This window comes from Mycteria americana, chromosome 11 (assembly GCF_035582795.1).
Source record: "Mycteria americana isolate JAX WOST 10 ecotype Jacksonville Zoo and Gardens chromosome 11, USCA_MyAme_1.0, whole genome shotgun sequence".
In the NCBI taxonomy this organism is placed as follows: domain Eukaryota; kingdom Metazoa; phylum Chordata; class Aves; order Ciconiiformes; family Ciconiidae; genus Mycteria; species Mycteria americana.
The window spans coordinates 8923660-8943244 of record NC_134375.1 but is presented as its reverse complement, the minus strand read 5'-3'; the positions used below and the strand labels follow the sequence as shown (position 1 = coordinate 8943244).

Here is a 19585-nt window from a genome sequence, read left to right as displayed (position 1 = left end):
CGCAGGGGACGGTCTGAGCCGTGGTGTCCCAAGGCCGCTGTAGAGCACCCGCTGCGCTCCGCTGCCGGGGGACGAAGCCCCGGGGCGGGGCGGGGCGGGGCGGGACGGGACGGGGCAGGGCAGGGCAGGGGAGGCCCCGGCCCCCAGGGCCCTCCCGGGCCTCCCCCGCCACCGCGGGACCTTTGTGGCGCCGCCACCGCCACCCCCCTCGGGACCGATGTGGCGCGGCGCGCGCTGACGTCACGCGGCGTCGCGCAGCGATGACGCGCAGGGGCGGGCGACGACGACGACGGCGGCGGCGGCGGCGGCGGGGCCCGGAGTCGGGGCGGGTGGCGGGGCCGGACATGGCGGCGCGGCCCGGCCCGCGGGAAGATGAATAAGGGCTGGCTGGAGCTGGAGAGCGACCCCGGTGAGCGGCGGGGACGGCGCCGGGGCTGGGGCCGGGCCTGGGGGAGGCGGCGGGGGGGCTCCGAGGGACAGGCCGGGGGTGGGGCCTGGGCCGGGGGGCTCCGAGGGACAGGCCGGGGGTGGGGGCCGTGCTGGGGGGCTCAGGGGGACAGGCCGGGGGTGGGGGTGTATAGGTGGAGTTTGGGGGGGAGCGTGGGGTGCGTAGGCAGGGTTACAGGGTGCAGGCCTAGAGTGGGGGTGCAGGGGGCAGGTCCGTGGGGCGGGAGCAGGGGCTGGGGAGAGGCGGGCCTGGGAAGCAGACCTGCTAAGGGGTGCTCTGGGGCAGAGGGTTGGGAGGGCAGGCGAGGGTGTAGGGGAGTGTGGGGCAGGAGTAGTGTGGGTCCGGGGGGGAAGGGGGGCTGTGCGGGGTCACTGTGTGGGACGTAGCCCAGGGGGGTTTATGGCGGGCTTAGGGAAAGGTTATGAGGGTGTAGGGCAGACAGAAGAGGGGATGTCAGGGGGCTGCGTGTAGGGGTGCGGGTGTGGGATGGGGGCAGGGATGGGGTGAATAGGGCTGCAGGAGCATTGTGAGGGCTCGGAGTGGGGCCTGGGCTCTGGTAGCACTTGTACATGGGGTCCGAGGTGCCCCAAACGCCTCTGTGTGTGTGCGATCTGATAAACCAGGGGTCTCCGGAAAACATCTGAACTGCCACGAGGGTGTAGCATGAAACATTCCCGTCGTTTGCAAATACACCCTGAAATATCGCTGAAATACAGGGAGAGGTGTGCGTATGGGATGCCCCTTGCTACAGAAACAGCTCTGACTGGCGATTGCCCCAGAGCTTCGCAGGTGATCGAGGACAGCCTGTGTCACTTGGGAGCACGTGAGGGTGGCGTCTCTGTCCCGTGCGTGCGAGATCCCATCATTGCTTTGCAGCTGAGCGGGTGGATCAAACCTTCTCCCCCAGGTAGTCCAGGAAAGGTGCTGAAGAGCCCGGCATGGTGCCTGAGCAGCCGGGAGCAGGACGGTCACAGGTGTCCCCTTCCCACTGTGTCGGATAAGGTGGTTTCTGCGGTGGAGTCCCGGAGTTTGTTTTGCGGGTTAGGATTTGAAGGCCAAAGCCGGCATCAGCTGGGACATTGCCTGAGCGTTGTTTTAACGTGTGTGAGTCGCCATAGTGTGATTTGAGGTCGTCCTCTGGGAGGCTGAGAGCTGGTGTTTAGGGTGTGGTAGTGTATTTTTGAGGCTGTGGGTGAGGAAATTGGACCCCTGGCATTATACTTGTCTTCCTGCACTCAGCGGAGGATTCTGTCTGCTGTCGGTCTCCCAGTCAGCCCATGTTTTGCTGCTCTTTATCCTCTTTTTACCGGTACTTGGGCATTGCCAAAATCGTTCCCATCCTCCCCCTTCTCCTTCATCATGATGATGCCGAAGACAGAACATGGTTTGAATTCTCACACCTGGGAGAGAAGGTTATTTCTGTGGAAGATAATTTGTCTGGGCCGAATTCCTGCCCTAACACTGCCGCAGAGGTGGGTGCTCAGCATGCCGCAGCTACACTCCTTCGGGTGTGTGGAGGTTCGGATGCAGAGGTGGGAGCTGGGACAGCAGTTACAAATGACCCGTGCGCTGCTCTCGGCCTTCAGCACATCCCATAAGCTGCCTGGCCCTCGCCACGGGGCTTGGGACTGAAAGCCCTCGGTGCTTTACTGGTCAGGAAGGGTCGGTAGATCCAGATTTGGGCTGTCTGCCGCGGCTGCTGGGCAGAGAGCGGAGCCTTGGGAACTTCCAGGCTGCTGGTGTAGTGTTGCGTGTGCTTGTGGACACCAGAATGTTTCCTCCGGCTGACCCAAATCATTTCGGATGGGGATTTTGGGTGTTCCAGGAGTGATGGCAGCAGCAGGACTATGCGTTTCATGGATGCTGAGGTAATACAAAATATTGAAATGAATCGGAGAAAAACCGCAGTTGGAAAGGACCTTTGGAAGTCTTTGGCCCAAAGCAGCGCTAACTTCAAAGGTAGTTCAGGGTGCTCGTGGCCATGTCTGGTTGAGTTTGAATATGCCCAGGAAGGAGATTCCTGCGCCCCGGTCCCAGGGCTGACCACACTGGTAGTGAAGAATTTTTTTTTTCTGGATGCGTAGTCAGAATTTCTGTTGCTACGATTTGTTCCTGTCACTTCTTGTCCTTTCATGGTGTGCTTGGAGAAGTTTGGCTTCATCCTTTCTCTGACTGCTCGGTGACGTTGATCAGACAGGAGGAAAACACGCGATGGCTGACTTCCCACCTCCTTCGGTGCAGCCCTGCCGGTCTGATGCACAGTCCTGGAGAGCTGCTGCGGGGATGTGGGAGTGCTCCGGGCTGAGCCACAGCGAGTTTGGGAGTCCTGCTCGGTCTTCTCCTTCTGGTGGTACCTGCGGGAGCAGCGCTGCTTTCAGCATTTATGGTTGTATTTGCAAGGCCTTGCTCTGATGCAAATCTTTGCTGGCTGCGAGGCAGAGCTTGTGATACAGTTCACATCTTGCATCACACGTGTTTTGCTGTGATCAGTAGACTGTAACTGTTGACCCTGGAGAGTGAGTGAGGCTTTCAACTTTTGCGGAAGCTTCAGTTGAGAGACTCTACCTGTCTCTGGCCGTGATGCAGGCGCTAGCCTCTCGCCATTTTTCCCTGGATTATTTCTACTGCCTTATTTCTACCTGAGAGACTTCAATTGAGAGACTCTGCCTGTAAACAGCTGCGACTCCCGCTTCCGTAACGGACGCCATCTAAAGAGGGAACAAGAACCATGGCTGTAATGAGCATCTGAAGACCCTTATGGTCTGCAAGGACCGCTCGCCCTAAGGGGGGTGCTGCCAGAGAAGGCAGCGAGGCTGCGGCGCTGCCTGAAGTCTCTGTAGATGTAGCCCGTACGACACAGCCCTCCATGGCATCAAGTATTTTGAGCAAAAGCGTCTCTGTCAGAAAGGTGCCGGGGTTTGGTGTATCGGCGTTGCACGGCGAGGAGGCTGTCACTGGTTCGAAGCATGTCATTTCCATAGCGTGTTTCTTCCCACTGACCATTTTTTAAGAAATAATGACGTTTTCTGCTAAATGAATGAAGGCTTTTTGCTCCCAGAAGTTTCCTCCCTGTTTTAGTCATTTTAACTTCGGTGTGGAAGCGCCTTGGGCTCTTCCCTTCTTGATTGAACCACTTGCATCAGGTTCCTTAAATCCTTTGCTTACAGGGATGTTTCTCAGGATTGAATCCTTCTTATTGATATTCCCGGGACTTCCTCCCAGGCTCTCAGCAGCCTTTATATGGGAGCGAGAGAAGCAGATTTGTTATTCCAGTCTCGAGCTCACTAACTCTGCGTGCGGGGGGACTGCCTGAAAATTGGGCTGACTGCCTTTGCTACAGCATCGTAGTGGAAGCTGCTGCTCAGTCGCTGACGTCTAATAATCCTTTGGTCTCTTTGCCATTGTCTCCGTATCCCTGGTTATGTTCTTCTGTAGTGGGAATTTTGTAGTCACTGGAGACAGGCTCTTGGATTTGGTCCCCCAGGAGAGAGGGAGATGAAGACGAGCCTTTCGGCCCTCGGACTCTCCTGCAGCCCTCTTGCTCTGAGCTGGCTTTCCCTTCACTGGCTGGCTTTTGCTAAGAAGAACATAAATGATCTTTTTAAAAAATACCCTGTGATCTATTCAGCCACGTTTCCCTCCAGTTAGAAGAGTGTGTGTCATTTAGGTGCTCCCTGCTGCTGTTCGTGGTGGGGATTTACTTCTTGGCAGGACCCACCTTCAGCATCCTGACCCATCTGCAGTGGGTCAGGATGCTGAAGGTGGGTCCAGGTTCATCTGGCTCCAACAGGAGAGGGTTGGTTCAGGTCCTCTCGAGGAAGAGGATGATGAATGGGGATAGAGGGTTGAAGGGAGCCAGAGCACCTCTGTAGCAAGCCAGGGCTCAACAGCTCTGCTGCTGGGAAGTCAGCGTGATCCCGGTGCCGCTATGCTGTAATTTTTCTGGCTGCGCCTTGGCCTGGGACCATGTGGGACCTTCGGGGGCCAGTGGCAGCAGGTTTCCTCTCTGTTGTCTTCAGCCGGAAGTAACCTGTTAGTTTTGTCCTTTTCAGGTCTCTTCACACTGCTGGTTGAAGATTTTGGTGAGTACAAGAATCCTTCCTGGGAAGTTGGTTTCATGCTTGACGTTGCCCCTAGTCCTTTCTGGTGGGCTTTACACCAGCTTCTGCCCTTTGTTCGCAGGGGTCAAGGGAGTGCAAGTTGAAGAGATTTATGATCTGCAGAGCAAATGCCAAGGGTAAGTCACAGGCGTGAAAGTTGGAGCTTTATTAAGCAGAATGAGTCTGTGGGCCTGGGAATTCACTGCCAGGTGGTCTTGCCCGTGTGAGCTTGCCGGTCAGTGCTGTAAGTGATGAACCAGGAGTGCTTCGTCAGGTTTGGGGCAGACGGGTGATCTCATGCCTTAAGAAATACCTCATGGGGCGGGTGGGGGACATACTTCAGGGACTTCATCTCCCTTTCCTCATGGAGAGGTGCAGTGCCAAGCCGGCTTGCAGTGTGGCTTGCAGTGTGGGCTTTCTCCCTGTCTTAGTGCTTTAAAACGGCTTTGAGACTGTCGCTTTCTTAAAAGCCATTGTCTGATCTCCTCTTGAAAATGAAGACAATGTATGTATAAAAGGAGAGGTCATTTGGTGGTCAGGCACTGACCTACTCTGCAGGTCAGTCAGTGTCCAGAGGTGCATTTCACCTCCTGTTTCTCTGTCTTGAGCCTCTTAAGACCTGTCAAACCCCAAAGTTTTCAAGCTTGATTGTTGTCTGGGCCTGGAGCATCAGTGCAGGAGAGTGTCCTGGGTAACAGGGGAGGTCACTGCCAGAAAGATGGGGCTGGTGGTTCTGCTTTCCCTCCCTGTCTTTGCTCTGCCCGTGGTTTGAAACAGAAGGTTTCTGGTGCTGGGCAGAGCAGCCCCACTGGTGTGGTCTGTCCAAAATGATGCAGCTGCTGCCTTCTCTCCACAGCCCTGTGTATGGGTTCATCTTCCTGTTCAAGTGGATTGAGGAGCGCAGATCTCGCCGGAAGGTCTCTACCCTGGTGGATGAGACGTCGGTGATCGACGATGACATCGTTAATAACATGTTCTTTGCGCACCAGGTAGCCTGGAGGCGAGGGGAAAGAGGGGTGTTGGTGTCTCGTGTGACACCTCAGGGAAGCAACGTGGTACTGAGAGACTGCACTGCTCTTGCTGGTCCTGAGGGCAGCTCCTCTTTCTTGGGAGTCTCTGCCCTGAGCTCCAGGTTGGAGGGAATCCAGTGAGGGCTGAGAGCCTGTCTGTGGCCTGTGCTGTGAGCAGATGCTCATGGGGGCATGGTGTGGCTCGCTAAATGAGACTGACCTCCTCCCTTCCTTTGAGAGCCGAGGTCAAGTCGCTGCTCTCACAGGTGGTTCTTGTGTCAGTAGTCTTCAATTGATTATTGTCAACTCTGAGGGGTTGTTGAAGGGTTGACTTGTTCCTGCTGGTTAAGATGGTCCTTGTGTCGCCCTCCAGCTGATCCCCAATTCCTGTGCCACCCACGCCCTGCTGAGCGTCCTCCTGAACTGCAACAATGTCGACCTGGGCCCCACGCTGAGCCGCATGAAGGATTTCACCAAAGGATTCAGCCCTGAGGTAGGAGCAGGGCTGTGCACGGGTGGTGCATGTGAACCTGCCTCTCGCTCCCCGCTCAGGGTGATGCTCTAACGAGCTGGCTCCTTTCCGGCCCTTCGTGGCTGCACACTACGTCAGTATTGCCTCTTCTTTCTCGTCTTCCTACCTTGCCTTGCTCAGAGCCTCGGTCCCCTTACGCTGGGCCCAGCTCTGAGCCTTCTGTCGTGTTATTCCCTAGCCCAGCTGCATTCTCTAAGTCTGTGATCAAAAGTCCTCTCCTACCTTCAGACCTATCTTAAGTCTGTGCTTCTCTCTAACTGGAATTTCTTTGGCAGAAATTGTGTGTTCTTTTCATCTTGGGTTTTACACGTAACTGAGCAGAGCAGAGGATGTGCCTGAAAGTTGCCCTCCCAGTCCTGTGTATGGATGGAGGGAGGGAGTGGGGAGCCGGTGGGTGAAGCATTTTGTTTGTTTCCTGTCACCTCTTAATTGTTTTTCTCTCTTGCTCTTTGCTGCAGAGTAAAGGCTATGCCATCGGCAATGCCCCAGAGCTGGCCAAGGCCCACAACAGCCATGCCAGGTGAGTGAGGGGGTGCCTCACAGCTCACTTTCGCTGGAGGAGGCAGGCTCTCCACTGACCTCTCGCCTCTCTTGCCCTCGCAGGCCGGAGCCACGGCACTTGCCAGAAAAGCAGAATGGTATCAGTGCTGTGCGAACCATGGAGGCTTTTCATTTTGTCAGTTATGTCCCCATCAAGGGACGGCTGTTTGAGCTGGACGGGCTGAAGGTCTATCCCATCGACCATGGTAAGAACCTGCCTGTCCCTACTCATTGACAAAGTTGAATAGACACCCTGGTATGTCCAAGTGTATGTATTATTTTTCATTGCCACTAAACATTAGCTAATGCTTGTGGAGAATCACTCCAGTGGCTCCCAGATTTGTCCTGGGTTTTGATAGCTCATTTTGGAGCCTATGTGCTGGGGACTGTGTCTAGAGGGCAATTATTTCTAAATGCATCACATTGATTTTTCCAGCCTTGCTGTTTTCCTCCCCAGTTGCTCAGGGTCGTGAGGTCCTTCTGCAGCTCTGAAATAACTCAGTATCGCAAGGAGTATTTGTGTCCTCCTTACCCTCTCCTTGTGCCAAATAACCGCTGTGTGTTGAGGCACAAGGTCCCAATGCAGATCCCAGCAGGCTGCTCAGGTTACTCCTCTTACAACTTGACCACTAGTTCTGTCTTTCAGACACTTATTTATCCCCGCTGGGCCTTGGCTTCTGTCAGGCCCTTTGGTAAGGTACCCACTTCATGTACTTGGGTTTCTTAAGCATGGCACCAGATCCAGTGGCAGGTGGATTCCAGCAGGAGCTGGGATTTCCTTGGACTTTGTGAGTCTGGAGCCTGTGAATTGCTTGTGGTCCGTAGGGTTCAAAACTCACCTTTCTGCCCTGCAGATAACTCACGCTTTCCATTGGGAAGGCAGAGGGAGGGGGTTCCATGTATGGGCTGACAGCGTGGTCCTTCTGCCTCCTGGGCCCCTTCTTGACTTGCTCCCTGGTATGTAAGGGAGCCATGAAATTGCCTCTTCTGAGGATGGCAGGATCCGCTCTGTGAGTCTGAAGCAGGAGCCTTAGCCTGCTTTGCTAAGTCCAGCTCTGTCTCCTTATCACAGGGCCGTGGGCTGATGACGAGGAATGGACGGACAAAGCCAGGAGAGTAATCATGGAGCGCATCGGCCTGGCCACTGCAGGGTAATGTCCCAGGCCACGATGCAGGCACTGGCCCCTCGCCATTTTTCCCTGGATTGTTTCTACTGTGGTCTCTGTGTGACGAGTTGTGGAAGCGGGGGTGGAGAATGTTGCTTGGGAAGGGTGCAGGTGCACTGCCTCCTTGCCTTCTCTTGCCTGCAATTTGCCTGCCTTCAGAGCTTGCAGAGAAGCTGCACTCTCTGTGCGATGCAGAGTCCCTGCCCATGGCCACACAGGTGAGAGTGGCCAGATTAGGTCCCTGTTAGCTCGAGTCTGTAGCAGAAGCTCAGCACCTTCTGGTCCTGAGCTGGGCCTCTTGCATGCTTGGGCTTGAGGGTGACCGAGTACTGGCCCAGGCTGCCCAGAGAGGTTGTGGAGTCTCCATCCTTGGAGATACTCAAGAGCCATCTGGATGTGGTCCTGGGCCACCAGCCGTGGGTGACCCTGCTGGAGCAGGGGGTTGGAGCAGATGACCCCCCAGGTCCCTTCCCACCTCAGTCAGCCTGTGACTCCGTGAAGGCTGTTTTGTGTCGTGGCTGAAGTAACCTTGCTCTGCTTCTTCAGCCAGTGTGCGGTTGACTTGGTTTTGGGGGAAAAGCCTCCCGTCTGTTGGTGTTAAACGCCAGGGCAGGGGAGGCGCTGCCTGGAAAGAGCCCGCAGGAGGTGTGCAGGGTATGGCTGGCAGCCTGCTGACCCCCCTTGCTGGGAGACGGGCTTTCCACCGCCAGCTTGCAGCTGACGTCTGCTGTCCCTTCCTGCAGGGAGCCGTACCACGACATCCGCTTCAACCTGATGGCGGTGGTGCCTGATCGGAGGATGAAGTACGAGTCCAAACTGCACATCCTGAAGATGAACCGCCAGACTGTGCTGGAGGCCTTGCAGCAGGTAGGACAGCCCAAGCCCTGAGAGAGCGTAAGCCTGTGGTGGGAATAGGCTCTGCTGTCAGGGCATCACCCTGTGCTGTAAAGGCCCTGGATTTTATGTTTTTTATTGGCCTTGGGAAATGTCTTCTGGGAAGAGGAGATAACCTCCCAGGTGAGCAGCAAAAGGCAAAGCAGTGAGGCTGGTTATCTGTGGCGTTGTTGCTTGATTGTGTGCATGGGTGCTTGGCGGTTGGCTCACCCTCACGAGTTCCCCTTCTGCAGTGCTTGAACAGGAGGGATATGGTTTGGGTCACCCCGGTCCAGCACTCACTTTCTATCTGTCATTTGCCTTCAAGCTTATCCGAGTAACTCAGCCTGAACTGATCCAGACCCAGAAGTCTCAGGAGTCTCAGCCCCCAGAAGAGGCAAAGCCAGCCAGCAGCAAGACTGTGACTCCAGAGAGCACCCATCCAGGTAGACCCCTGTACCAGTGGCGTTGCCAGCCAGCCAGCCTGGCCTGCCGTGGAGCAAGCACAGGCTGGTGACAATGGCTGGCTGACCTGGAGCTTGAGGGAGTTTTGTGGTCAGCTTCACTTTCTTTTCTCCAAGCCCAGCTCTGTGTGCACTGTGCTGGGGTGTGGTAGATGCCTCTGTGCCTGGGAGAAGCGTTGTAGGGATGCGGAGCTTGAAAATGGGAGGGCTTAAGCTTGGGGACACTTCTGACAGCTGGAGGTGGAATGGGAATTGGGGTGTGATGGTCTGGTGGAGCGTAAGAGCGCTTCTGCTACGTGGGATGGGCGAGGCGTGGCAGAGGACATTGAGTGAAACGTGATGGTGCTGGTCGTGAAAGGCTGTGCTGTGCTTGTATGGCAGACGGCACCGATGAGCCCGCCAGCCAGGACCACCCTGCGGCCACACAGAGCCCACCCAACAAATCCAAACCGGTGGCAAAGACGTCAGCGAGCAGTATTAACGGGACGCCTCCAGCAAACCCCAACCCCATCGTGCAGAGGTTGCCAGCCTTCCTGGATAATCACAACTACGCCAAATCCCCCATGCAGGTAGGCTGGAGCTCCAGGCCAGCAGCATGCCTGACTTGAGCTGAGCTTTTGCATTCCAGTCCCTCACCTCCATGGGACTGGCTGTCAGCCAGTCTAAGCCCTTCCCCTGCCTTGCAGCCTGCCTACCCTTGCACTAACCCAGCCTGGAAGGTGAGAGGGTAAAGACTGACCTGGCAAAAGAGGTTGGCGTTAATGTGGGTCAACTGAGCAAGCATAGGGAAGAGTCCCCCGTCTCCTCTCCGAAGGGGCAAGCCCCGGTGCTCGGCTGGACCGAGGACGTGTCCACTGGGCTCTTCCTCCTTGCCCCGCTGCTGGCAGACCATCAGCAATGGTGTTTTGCAGGAGGAGGAAGACCTTGCAGCAGGAGTGGGTCGCAGCCGGGTCCCAGTCCGACAGCACCAGCAGTACTCGGACGATGAGGATGACTACGATGATGATGAGGAGGAGGAAGTTCGTAACACCAACTCGGCCATCAGGTGACGGCTTGAGCGGAGGGCGAGGGGCAGGGAGCAGACATTTGCAGAACCACCAGTGGTGACTTCCAGATCTCTTTCCTCAGTGCTGCGAGCTGTGTTGGAGCCTGCACCTGTGTGTGCAGTTAGGGCTGTGCTCTTGGCCTGCTATTGTACTTGCTGGATTTTGTGAATCTGTAGCTCTTCACAATCAACCCTGAATTTTGGCTGCCCTGAGTATCTGTGTATCAACAGCAAACTTTGGGGCTTCTCTGCTTTCCCCCCTTTTCCAAACGGTCCCGAATAAACGGCATAGCCTAGCTCTGGGGGGCTCCTCCGAAGCTCCCTCCTGCTAGGGCTTTTCTAGTGCCACTGGTGGCTGTGTGGGTGGTGGAGCTTGACCTGCAGAAGGGCACCTGGTAGCTGATAAATCGCTGTATTTTGCGGTTGGAGGGCAGAGGCTGGCTGCGCTGCACTGAAGAGTGTCTGGTGGTCAAGGAAACATGGTGTGCCCTGCCTGGGGGGCTTCATTTCTCCAAAATGAACCTCAGTTCCCCAGTGCTGATTGCCAGATCAGCTCCTGGTGACAGTGTTGGCGTGCTCAGACTGCTGTGAAGGTCAGGAAGGTGGGGTCACAGCCAGGCTGCTCTTGGGGCTTCTGGAAGAAGAGCAGGGGTACACAGCACCCTTTGGGAAGCCCCCTGTGCCCCCGGGCTGCGTAGCAGGACCTGTGGCTGAGTGGTTCAGTGGGGTGGGGTGCTGTCACAGAAGCTGGTGGCAGTGGGGGCGACCTAGAAATGTTTCAGGCCTTGCTTCATCCCAGCAGAGAGCCTGGAGTGCTGAGTGCGGAGCTGGCCGTGCCTGCGCTGGGCCCCCACCTCCTTCCCCCAGCTACTCACCTTCCCTGCTGTGTTCCTGGGCAGGTACAAAAGGAAAGGGCAGGTAAAGCAAGAGCACGTGACGGGGGCTGCAGATGGCCAGCTCTCCGTCCTCCAGCCCAACACCATCAATGTCCTGGCCGAGAAGCTGAAGGAATCTCAAAAGGATCTTTCCATTCCCCTGTCCATCAAGACGAGCGGCGGGGGTGCCGCCGTGGCGGTGGTCACCCACTCCCAGCCCTCTCCCACCCCCAGCAACGAGAGCACGGACACCGCCTCCGAGATTGGCAGCGCCTTCAACTCCCCGCTGCGCTCTCCCATCCGCTCGGCCAACCCCACCCGCCCCTCCAGCCCCGTCACCTCCCACATCTCCAAGGTGCTCTTCGGCGAGGAGGACGGCCTGCTGCGCGTCGACTGCATGCGCTACAACCGGGCCGTCAGGGACCTGGGGCCTGTTATCAGCACCGGGCTGCTGCACCTCACGGAGGATGGTGTGTTCTGCCCGCTGGCTGTTGCAGGTAGGTGCCCGCCAGCTTTTGGGGGGTGGCATCTGCCCTGCGGTGACGGGACAGTGTCCTTTGACTTTGGGAGTGGATACCGGGCCTTTGCGATGGCTCCTAACGCTTCCTTCCCCTGCGCACAGATGGGGGGAAAAGCTCCCCCCCTTCCATCAAACCTGGTGAAGAGGCCCCGGTCACAATCAAACTGGACGAGAAGGAGGGCAGTGAGGCCAGTGACAGCAAAGAGAAGGTGGGACTTGGCAGGACCAGTGATCACCCTGGGGGGGAAAAGTATTCTCCCAAGGTGAGTTTTGTGCTGCGACAGCCCTGGGAACGTGGAGCTCCCTGCGCTCACCCAGAGACGCAGCAGCGCTGGCAGTGACCGAACCGCATGTGCACGCTGTCCCGCTCGCGTGTCGCCGCAGCCGTCCCTCAAGGCACAGGCAGTGCAGGTCTTGTGCCTTGCGTCATCTCGGGGACATTTGCCTCGGCAGTGGGCAGAGCTGCTGTCTCCTGCAGCTGAGACGTTCGGCGTGCTGTGCTCTCCTTTGGGCCAGGGGCTGGTGGGACCCTGCACCCCCAAATCCCAGCCTGCTGATTACTGCCTGTCTCTGCCCTCCAGCCAGAGACGGGAGCAGGCTCAGGTGGCACAAGCGCATCAGGGCTCCCTGGAGGAGAGCTGGCTAGAAACTGTTTTACTCAAAAGGAAAGTCTTCAAATTTTGTTATTGAGAAGAACCAGGCACACAACCCTTCCCCCTGTCCCAGAGAACCAGGTACATGGGGCTGGGCCAGCCTCGGGCAGAACCCAGCTCCCCTGGAGCTGGCCGTAGTGCGGGCTGATTGATCATCCTCTGACTCAGAAATTCCCTACAATGAACCGCTCTTTTTTTTTTCCCCCCGGGAAGTGCTTTGATGAATCTTCCCTTTCCCAGCACAGAGGAACACCCACCAGCTCCCCCCGCTGGCTCCTGGGCTGCGGCAGGGGTCTGTCTGCTCACGTTTGCTCTGCTTGATCCTGGCAGGAGCTGCTGGCACTACTGAAGTGCGTGGAGGCAGAGATTGCGAACTACGAGGCCTGCCTGAAGGAAGAGGTGGAGAAGAGGAAGAAATTCAAGGTATGATTGTTGATGGCTTGTTTGCGTTGCCGATTTAGCTCCCTGAAGGCTTCTGTCTGGGGTGTCTTTATGTCAAAGCGGACAGAGGGTATTTCAGCTGAGAACAGCCATGGGGAGCGTTCGGGGTCCCTTTCCCGTTACCAAACAGCCCTACGGGGCAGAGCTCCTGCCAGGACTGACCGAATCCCCTGGGCAGCACGAACTAGCTTGAGGAAGATGGTGGAGCACAGCAGCTGGGCCACAGCCGAACATCAGCACTGACCTCCTGAAGGGGGGAGTCTCTGCCCCGAGGCCTGGCAGGATTCCTCCCCTGCCCACCCTTGCCTCTTCCCAGCTGCCCTTTGTGGAAAATGCTGGCATCTGAACTGGGGTGGAGACCGTCCCAGTTGTGCACTGGCCTGAGCTGGGCTGGGAGCTGGATCCCTTTCCTGCTTTGGTCTCCTTGGCCCGTGGGGTGGGCCAGACATGCCGGTTCTTTGCCCCCTGTTAGGCTTGAGCTCTCCTTTCTCCCTGCCACCTGTCTGTGGATTGTTTGTGGATTTGTCATCTCTTTGTAGATCGATGACCAGAGGAGAACCCACAACTATGACGAGTTCATCTGTACCTTCATCTCCATGCTGGCCCAGGAAGGTGAGCCGTGTGCTGCGGCCGAGGGGACGGAGCGCGGGGTTCAAATTCAGCTGGGGGAGCTGCACTGAGCGTGGCAGAGCAGCAGCTGGGAGCCTGGGAAGCTCACCCTGCACCCATCTCTGCTTCTGCCAGACCTGGGGCACGAGGTAGCCCTCAGTCTGGGAGCCACGTGTCTCCGCTCTGTGTCCTTCTCATTTTATAGTCCCAGGAGGCGCGCACTGATGGGTTTTGGGCGAGGGAGGGAGGGCTGTGCTCTGGCATGGGCAATACCAGCACTCCAGCGTGGGGCGTCTGTCTGCCTCTCCCCCCAGGCATGCTGGCAAGCCTCGTGGAGCAGAACATCTCCGTCCGCAGGCGGCAGGGAGTCAGCATTGGCCGTCTGCACAAGCAGAGGAAGCCGGACCGCCGGAAACGCTCCCGCCCATATAAAGCCAAGCGTCAGTAGCCTGGGCGTCAAGACTGTGAGAAGCAGCAGCTGGGCTTTGTGGCTTTGGGCGGTGGCACTTGGATCTATGTTACCCTTTGCCCAAGGAAGAGGCGACAAGCCCTCGGCTGAAGTGGAGCCTGGGGACAAAGAGAAATTGGGTTTTCCTCTGAGCCCGAGCTGTGAAAGGTGGAAACATGTTGTCTTGAGGGGCGTCCCTGCAGCTGCAGCAGAAGGCAAGCCAGAGTGCCCCGCTGCCTCACCATGCCACGGCAGCGCCCAGATGCCGTAGGCCTGTGTCTCGGCACTGCGGCTGAGGACTGCGGCAGGAGGGGAAGAGCCCACCCGGCCGGTGGCGGGTCTGGCGTTGTGGGAACGCTGGCAATGCCAACGCGAGGCTGTGCTGGCCGCAGCTGGCTGTGGCTTGCGTCCTCGTGTCCAGGCCTTCAGCTCTGCACTTCCCCAGGACATTCGTGTCTGTGTTTTCTATCCCTCTCCCTCCCTTCCCCAAATTTATTTTTGGTTCTGACCCCACGCTTCAGCTGTTGCTGAGCGAGGCGGCCCCTGGACAGACGCGTTCTCCTGCATCCACCCCTGCTGCGCTGCCCAGCTCCCAGAGCCGGCCGACGTGTCCTGCCTTGCCCTGCCCTCACTGCTCTAGGGATGGCAGCACCCCTGCCAGCACAGCCAGGCTCCCTGCTGAGTCCTGGCAGCTCTATTGCCGGGTGAGGTGAGGATGGGTGGGCTCATCCCTGGAGCTGGGCCTTGTGCCCAGTCCTCTGTGGTGGTGCTGGGGGGCAGCACGTGGCTCTGCTGCCACGGCCGCTTTCCTGGGGGCCAGCGCCGTGGCCCTGGCAGTGCCTGTAGGTCACGCGGGGTTGCTCTGGGCCCCGTCTGCAGAGAAACCCCGTGAATTATGAACAGACCAAGCTCATAGGGTGGCCTCGGTGCTGCTGGGCATGGCGTCAGGGTGGACACTGGCTGCTGTGGAGTCACTTGGGGCCCTTGGCGAAGCCTTTCCGGCTTGGGGAGAGGCAACTGGTTGCTGTAGTGGTCGAGGTGGGATGGGGACTGCAGTGGCAGGTGGAAGCAGTGGAGGGAGCCCAAAGCTGCTCCTCCTGCCCAAGCCGCTTGCTGGCTGCTAACCCAGAGCTTGCTGGTGGGGGCAGCAGCCTGTTTCCTACCACAGCATGTGGGCCTGGCCTGCCTCTCGCCTGCCGCCTCCTACCAGCCCTGCCAGCGCTCCTGCACATGGTCTGCTCCTGCCTGTCCCCAGCAGCGGGGCAGAAATCTCAGAAGCCAGAGGTCAGCACCTCTCTCCCGAGGTGTCCTGAGGCATAGCTGGGCCAAGGAACAGCTGGGCCCAGGGGAGCTGCCATAGGAGAGGACTGAAGTTTGCAAATGTGCAAATTTGTACAGATCTTGACTATGGAATGAAACTGTTCTTTTGGTATTTGTTGAAGGAAGGAAAATCCTTCTGTCTCTTGCTGTGTCTAATATCGAGTTCTGTAAATAACGGATCTGTCTGAAGGAATAAAGCTATCCTGTAACAGCCAGCCAAGGGAGAGGTGTGCAAGGGACGGGAGAGGGGCACGTGTGCGGCTGGGAGCACCGAGTGCTTGCTGCGGCCGTGTTGTCCCTGCTGGCAGTTCTTCTGTGGTGCTAAAACTTCAAGGTAATTGTGGGGATTGCAACAACACCAGGTGAATGTGATGCTAGTGGAGCTGAGCTCAATTTATTGACAGAGCTTGGAGGGCAGGAGGAGAGGGGGAGATGCTGCTGGCAGTCAGTGCTTGGCTCCTGCTGCCTGCCTGTGCTGCCTACCTCTGTGCAGGATGGCAGAGGCCCCGGCTCAGGCCCTCAGCTGGGATGGTCTCTGGGGCTGGGTGGGTTTTCTGGCTAGAAGTCCAGGGCACAGATCAAGGCTGTGCCCCGTTTGATCCAGTGCTTCTGCGGCTTGTCCGTAGGGATCTCCACAGCAATCACGTAGTTAGTGGAATGGCCCGTTGTTGACAGTGTGCCTGTAATGGGGGAAGCAAGGGCAAGAGGGTGGTACTGCAGCCTTGGCTGCTGCACACTGACCGAGGAGTCCTGTACAAGTGACCCCACGTGAGATCCCCTGTCCCAGCCCTGTGCTAGGTGACAGGGCTGGGGGAAACAGGGTTGTGTATTTTTGGGTGTGGGCTTGAGGAGAGCCTGGCCAGAGGCACTGCTGCATAACCAGGGAGCCTGGCTGCTTCATCTCCATGACCACATCAGGAAAAACGTGGCGAGACCCTGGATGGTCTCAGCCAACAGTGCCTCGCTCCATGCCAGTGTGCGGCAGGTGGAACTCCTGCCGCCTCTCCTGGGTTGCCCTTCCTAGCTGCTTCTACAATCTCCCTTGCTTCTGGAGATCTGTCTTTAGGGCACCTACCTGCACGAGTGAGAGTCTTATAAATTGGGCACAGGTAGGTGCCAGTGGCTGGAGGCTTGCGGTTGGGGACAGGAAGCAGCCAGATGATGGCCATCTCTGTGTAAAGCTCCTTGGGGCGCGACTCCGCCAGCTGAAACGCAGTGGGGTCCCAGCGGGCGCCTTCGAGAAACAAGCCGTGGATGTAGCAGCCTTCATCGGGATGGCGAGTGAGCTCGCTTACCGACTCCTTCATTACCTGCAGAGGAGAGCAGGCCCAGGGCTCAGCCCCAAGGACCCCCTTACGCTGCTCTTACTTAAGTCAGCGCTGTCAAAGGGGAGCCTGCCCCAGCTCTCGGCTGGGCTGGGCTGGGTTTTCTGGCATCTCACATCATGAGGCTGTGGGGCAGCCTGTGGCAAAGCCTGTGGAGAGGGAAGTGACCAGGTCTGAAGAGGCTGAGAAGCCTCTGCTTGCCTTGTGGAGGTGTCTGGCAGTGTGGGTGGGTGTATCCGAGTGCAAAGGGGATGATGGGGTCCATGGGCAGCTGTGCAGCTAGTGGCTTCACCTCTTGGGTAGGTTAGGGCTAGAACTGCTGCCTTTGTGGCCTTCTAGCAGCAGATTATAAAAAAAAAATCCAGAAAAATCCAGAGCCTCTGGCTGACTTACTGACCTTGAAGCTAAACGAGATGGTGTCAATGGAGATGATGGCCTTCCTGGCGAAGTTCTGCAGTGTCCCAGTGAGGAAGGCCTGAGGGAAGAAGAACCCGCTGATCCAGAACACGGAGGGGGTCCCGTGGCTGATCCATTTCTGCAGGAATTCAATTCGCTGCACCAAGTCGTTCACCCAGGATGCCAAGGGCTTCAGCGACGGATAGGCCTGCGGGGCACCCACAGAGGAAGGTGTTGAATGCAGTCAAGGACACCCTAGACCTTGTGCCCCAGTTGCTGACAGCTGCCCAGAGCCCAGGGATTCATCCAGCCTGGGGCTGGGAACAACTGCAAGCTGCACTAGGCAGGAGACATCTCCATGCCCGGGGAGCAAGAGCTAGCTCCATGTGAGACGGCCCAGTGCAGCTGCGGTGGCTGATGACCCATTCCCCTGATTCGGGTGAGCTCCTGGGGGCAGCTGGGCTGGCTGGGCACATACCTTGGCATTCCACATCTCAGGGACAGTGTTGTTGTACAAGCTGCTGGCCATCAGCTCCAGCTGAGAGGACATCACGACCAGGCCCTTGAGAGCTTTCAGCAAATCCTTCAGTGTCTGAGCAATCACCTCCAGGAGCCTGTTGTACCTATAGAGAAAAAGCAGCGGGAGCAGAGCGACTCAGTGCAGTGGTTTATCACCCACGTCTGCCCAGAGAGGGTATGGATCTCTGTACGAGAGAAGCTCCTCCATGTAACCCCCAGCCCCATTCCTCTTTAACAGGGTCTCATAGCTGCCCCCCCAGCACGGAATTGCTGACGGTAGCGGATGGAGGCACTGATCAGTCCCCACAGGACAGGGATCAGCTGAAGGTCCTGGCTGGGACAACGCAGTTGTTAGTGCGGCTGCCAACCCCACTGACATGCTCAGCAATGAGGTTCCTCAAAGGCGGGTGGGAACAGGGGCCTGCACATCTCTGCTGTTCCCCAACGGACCAGCCGGTTGCTGGCCCAGGACGTGATCCCACAGGGGTTTTACCTGATCACCTCCTGTACCAGCACGGTGTTCATGGACTCTTCGTAGAGCAGCGGATATTTGTGGATCACCTCCTGCAGGTTCATGGGAGCAGGCAGCTTTGCCAGGATGTCCTTGGAGGTCTCCTCCACGAGCTGGAAGGAAGGCAGCAAGTGGGTGAGCATCCTCCTGGCCACAGCTGCCGAGAAGGGGGAGAGCTAACGCCTGGATGGCAGTCCCATTGCTGGCACCCAGCAGGCAGGGTGGCACCTGCTGAGAGCTGGTGTTTGTGCTCGCTGCCTGTACCGGGCACCAGCTGCCAGAGCACTGACGGGATCGGGGCACCCACCTCTTCCCTGCTGCGGCCTCCCAGCGTGAAGGTCTTGGGTTGCAGCTGCGTAATGGCCCCCAGCAAAGCAAAGGTCTCGTTCTGAGCGAAGGTGATGTTGGCATTGTCGTGTAAACCAAAGAGCTCTGGGCTATCGTTGAGCGGCAGGCTCTTGATATACTGGAGGTAGCCCTGGAGAGAAATCCGCACAGGCTGCGAGGCCAAGAGCACAGGGATAAAGCTGTGGTGCCCCTTCAGGCTGCTATGGGCCTGGCCCAAAAGAGATGACTAGGCCAGGTTGCTGGATAAGCTAAACCCAGCAGATCTAAACCCAGCAGATCACAGACTCAGTTGGGAGATATTCCTTGTCTTGGTGTTTGAGATTCATTCACCTGACTTTTACATAGCTCTTTGTCCTCTGTCACAGCCAGGAAACACAACTCGCAGCTTTGACTTAGGGAGAGCTTATGTGTGCCCAGAGCAATGCTTGCTGACACAGGAATCAGGCTTCTGGGGAGGCTGACAGGGTGGCAGCTCCTCTGAACCAGGTTTGGTGGCTGAGTGGAGGCTATGGCCATGATTTGTGGTCTGGCTGGGGAGTTAAATTGCACTTGCGTAGAAGCAAACACATGCTATGAGAACAGGCAGCTTGGCAGTGAGCTTCCTGCTGTGTCTCCTGCAGAGCTCCTCGGGTACTTTAGGTATGTGATATCAAAATGATTCAGAGTGCAAAAGCTTTCAGCTGGGGAACTCTGGTGATAGCTGCTACCACCTCCTGTGCACAGGGACAAGATTTTCCTCCTGTTGCTTGAAACAGATGCAGCTTTCTAAAAGCAGCTGAAGATCCTCAGGTTCTTACAAATTTATATTCCCCCAGGGAACTGGAAATGCAGTGGGTTTCAGGGGGGAGTAGATTCCCTTTGCACTATAACGATCCCCCTGGGTCTATGAACTGCAATTTGTTACTTGAGTACTTACATTGAGATCAGAAGAGGTACTGATCTGCTTGTAGATACCCGATTCGGAATAGGCAAACTCAGGAATTAAAACCTCAGGCTTGTAGAAATCTTCCAAAATACTCATGATGCAGCGCCTGTCCCAGTTGTCAGTCACACGGCCGCCGTAGTTGATCTCCCCAGCTGTGTACTTCAGAACCTGTGAGGGACCCCGCCATGGCTTTCCAACCCGCACGTGCATCATGAGCCTGTTCCCTCCACAGGAAGGGCCAGCTCATGCACGTACCTTGTACGGAATGTCTGTGTGTTCGCTCAAGAACATCTGTAGCTGACTGATGCAGATGCGGAGGTCTCCATCTGTGAACTCATAGGGGATGTTGAACCCCAGAGGCCCAAACTTTCTCCTCTCCAGCATGTTCCCATGGAAGAAGCAAAGTGACAGCAACAAGGATTTAAACTCTGCGACCTGCGGGCAGGGAAGCAGGGAGAAGAGGCGCTCAGCTTGGTAGGAGGCGTCCTTGGATGGGGTCAGTTCCTGCTGGGACGTG

The 19585-nt window shown here is 57.2% G+C and overlaps 2 protein-coding genes across 3 annotated transcripts in view; one reads left to right on the top strand and one right to left on the bottom strand.

Moving 5' to 3' along the window:
• The first annotated feature begins 265 nt into the window (after window positions 1-265).
• Window positions 266-15259, top strand: BAP1 (BRCA1 associated deubiquitinase 1). 2 transcript variants are annotated; one of them, XM_075513795.1, is made up of 17 exons: window positions 266-409; window positions 4501-4530; window positions 4631-4685; window positions 5405-5537; window positions 5932-6051; window positions 6549-6610; window positions 6694-6836; window positions 7703-7781; window positions 8540-8663; window positions 8998-9115; window positions 9515-9702; window positions 10045-10178; window positions 11078-11550; window positions 11676-11782; window positions 12557-12649; window positions 13207-13279; window positions 13591-15259. In XM_075513795.1, exons 1-17 carry the CDS (start codon window positions 373-375, stop codon window positions 13722-13724), a joined length of 2103 nt encoding a protein of 700 aa, XP_075369910.1. In that variant the 5' UTR covers window positions 266-372; the 3' UTR covers window positions 13725-15259. The 2 variants fall into 2 exon arrangements, with proteins under 2 accessions (XP_075369910.1, XP_075369909.1); XM_075513794.1 differs by having other exon boundaries at window positions 11676-11836.
• Window positions 15260-15476: 217 nt separating this feature from the next.
• Window positions 15477-19585, bottom strand: part of DNAH1 (dynein axonemal heavy chain 1) — a 72039-nt gene continuing 67930 nt past the window's right edge. Inside the window, exons 71-78 of the mRNA XM_075513865.1 lie at window positions 19324-19503; window positions 19060-19236; window positions 18103-18273; window positions 17778-17908; window positions 17244-17388; window positions 16767-16973; window positions 16120-16354; window positions 15477-15724 (exon numbers count right to left, since the gene is read on the bottom strand). Of these exons, the coding sequence (XP_075369980.1) occupies window positions 15603-15724; window positions 16120-16354; window positions 16767-16973; window positions 17244-17388; window positions 17778-17908; window positions 18103-18273; window positions 19060-19236; window positions 19324-19503 (1368 nt within the window). The 3' untranslated portion in view covers window positions 15477-15602. The remainder of the gene's footprint in view (window positions 15725-16119; window positions 16355-16766; window positions 16974-17243; window positions 17389-17777; window positions 17909-18102; window positions 18274-19059; window positions 19237-19323; window positions 19504-19585) is intronic.

Excerpts from the sequence above, each read along its gene's own strand:
- BAP1 (XM_075513794.1), top strand. The coding sequence starts at position 373 with ATGAATAAGGGCTGGCTGGAGCTGGAGAGCGACCCCG. Across the intron at positions 4,686-5,404 it reads CTGCAGAGCAAATGCCAAGG|CCCTGTGTATGGGTTCATCT; the intron begins GTAAGTCACAGG and ends TTCTCTCCACAG. Across the intron at positions 12,650-13,206 it reads AGAAGAGGAAGAAATTCAAG|ATCGATGACCAGAGGAGAAC; the intron begins GTATGATTGTTG and ends ATCTCTTTGTAG.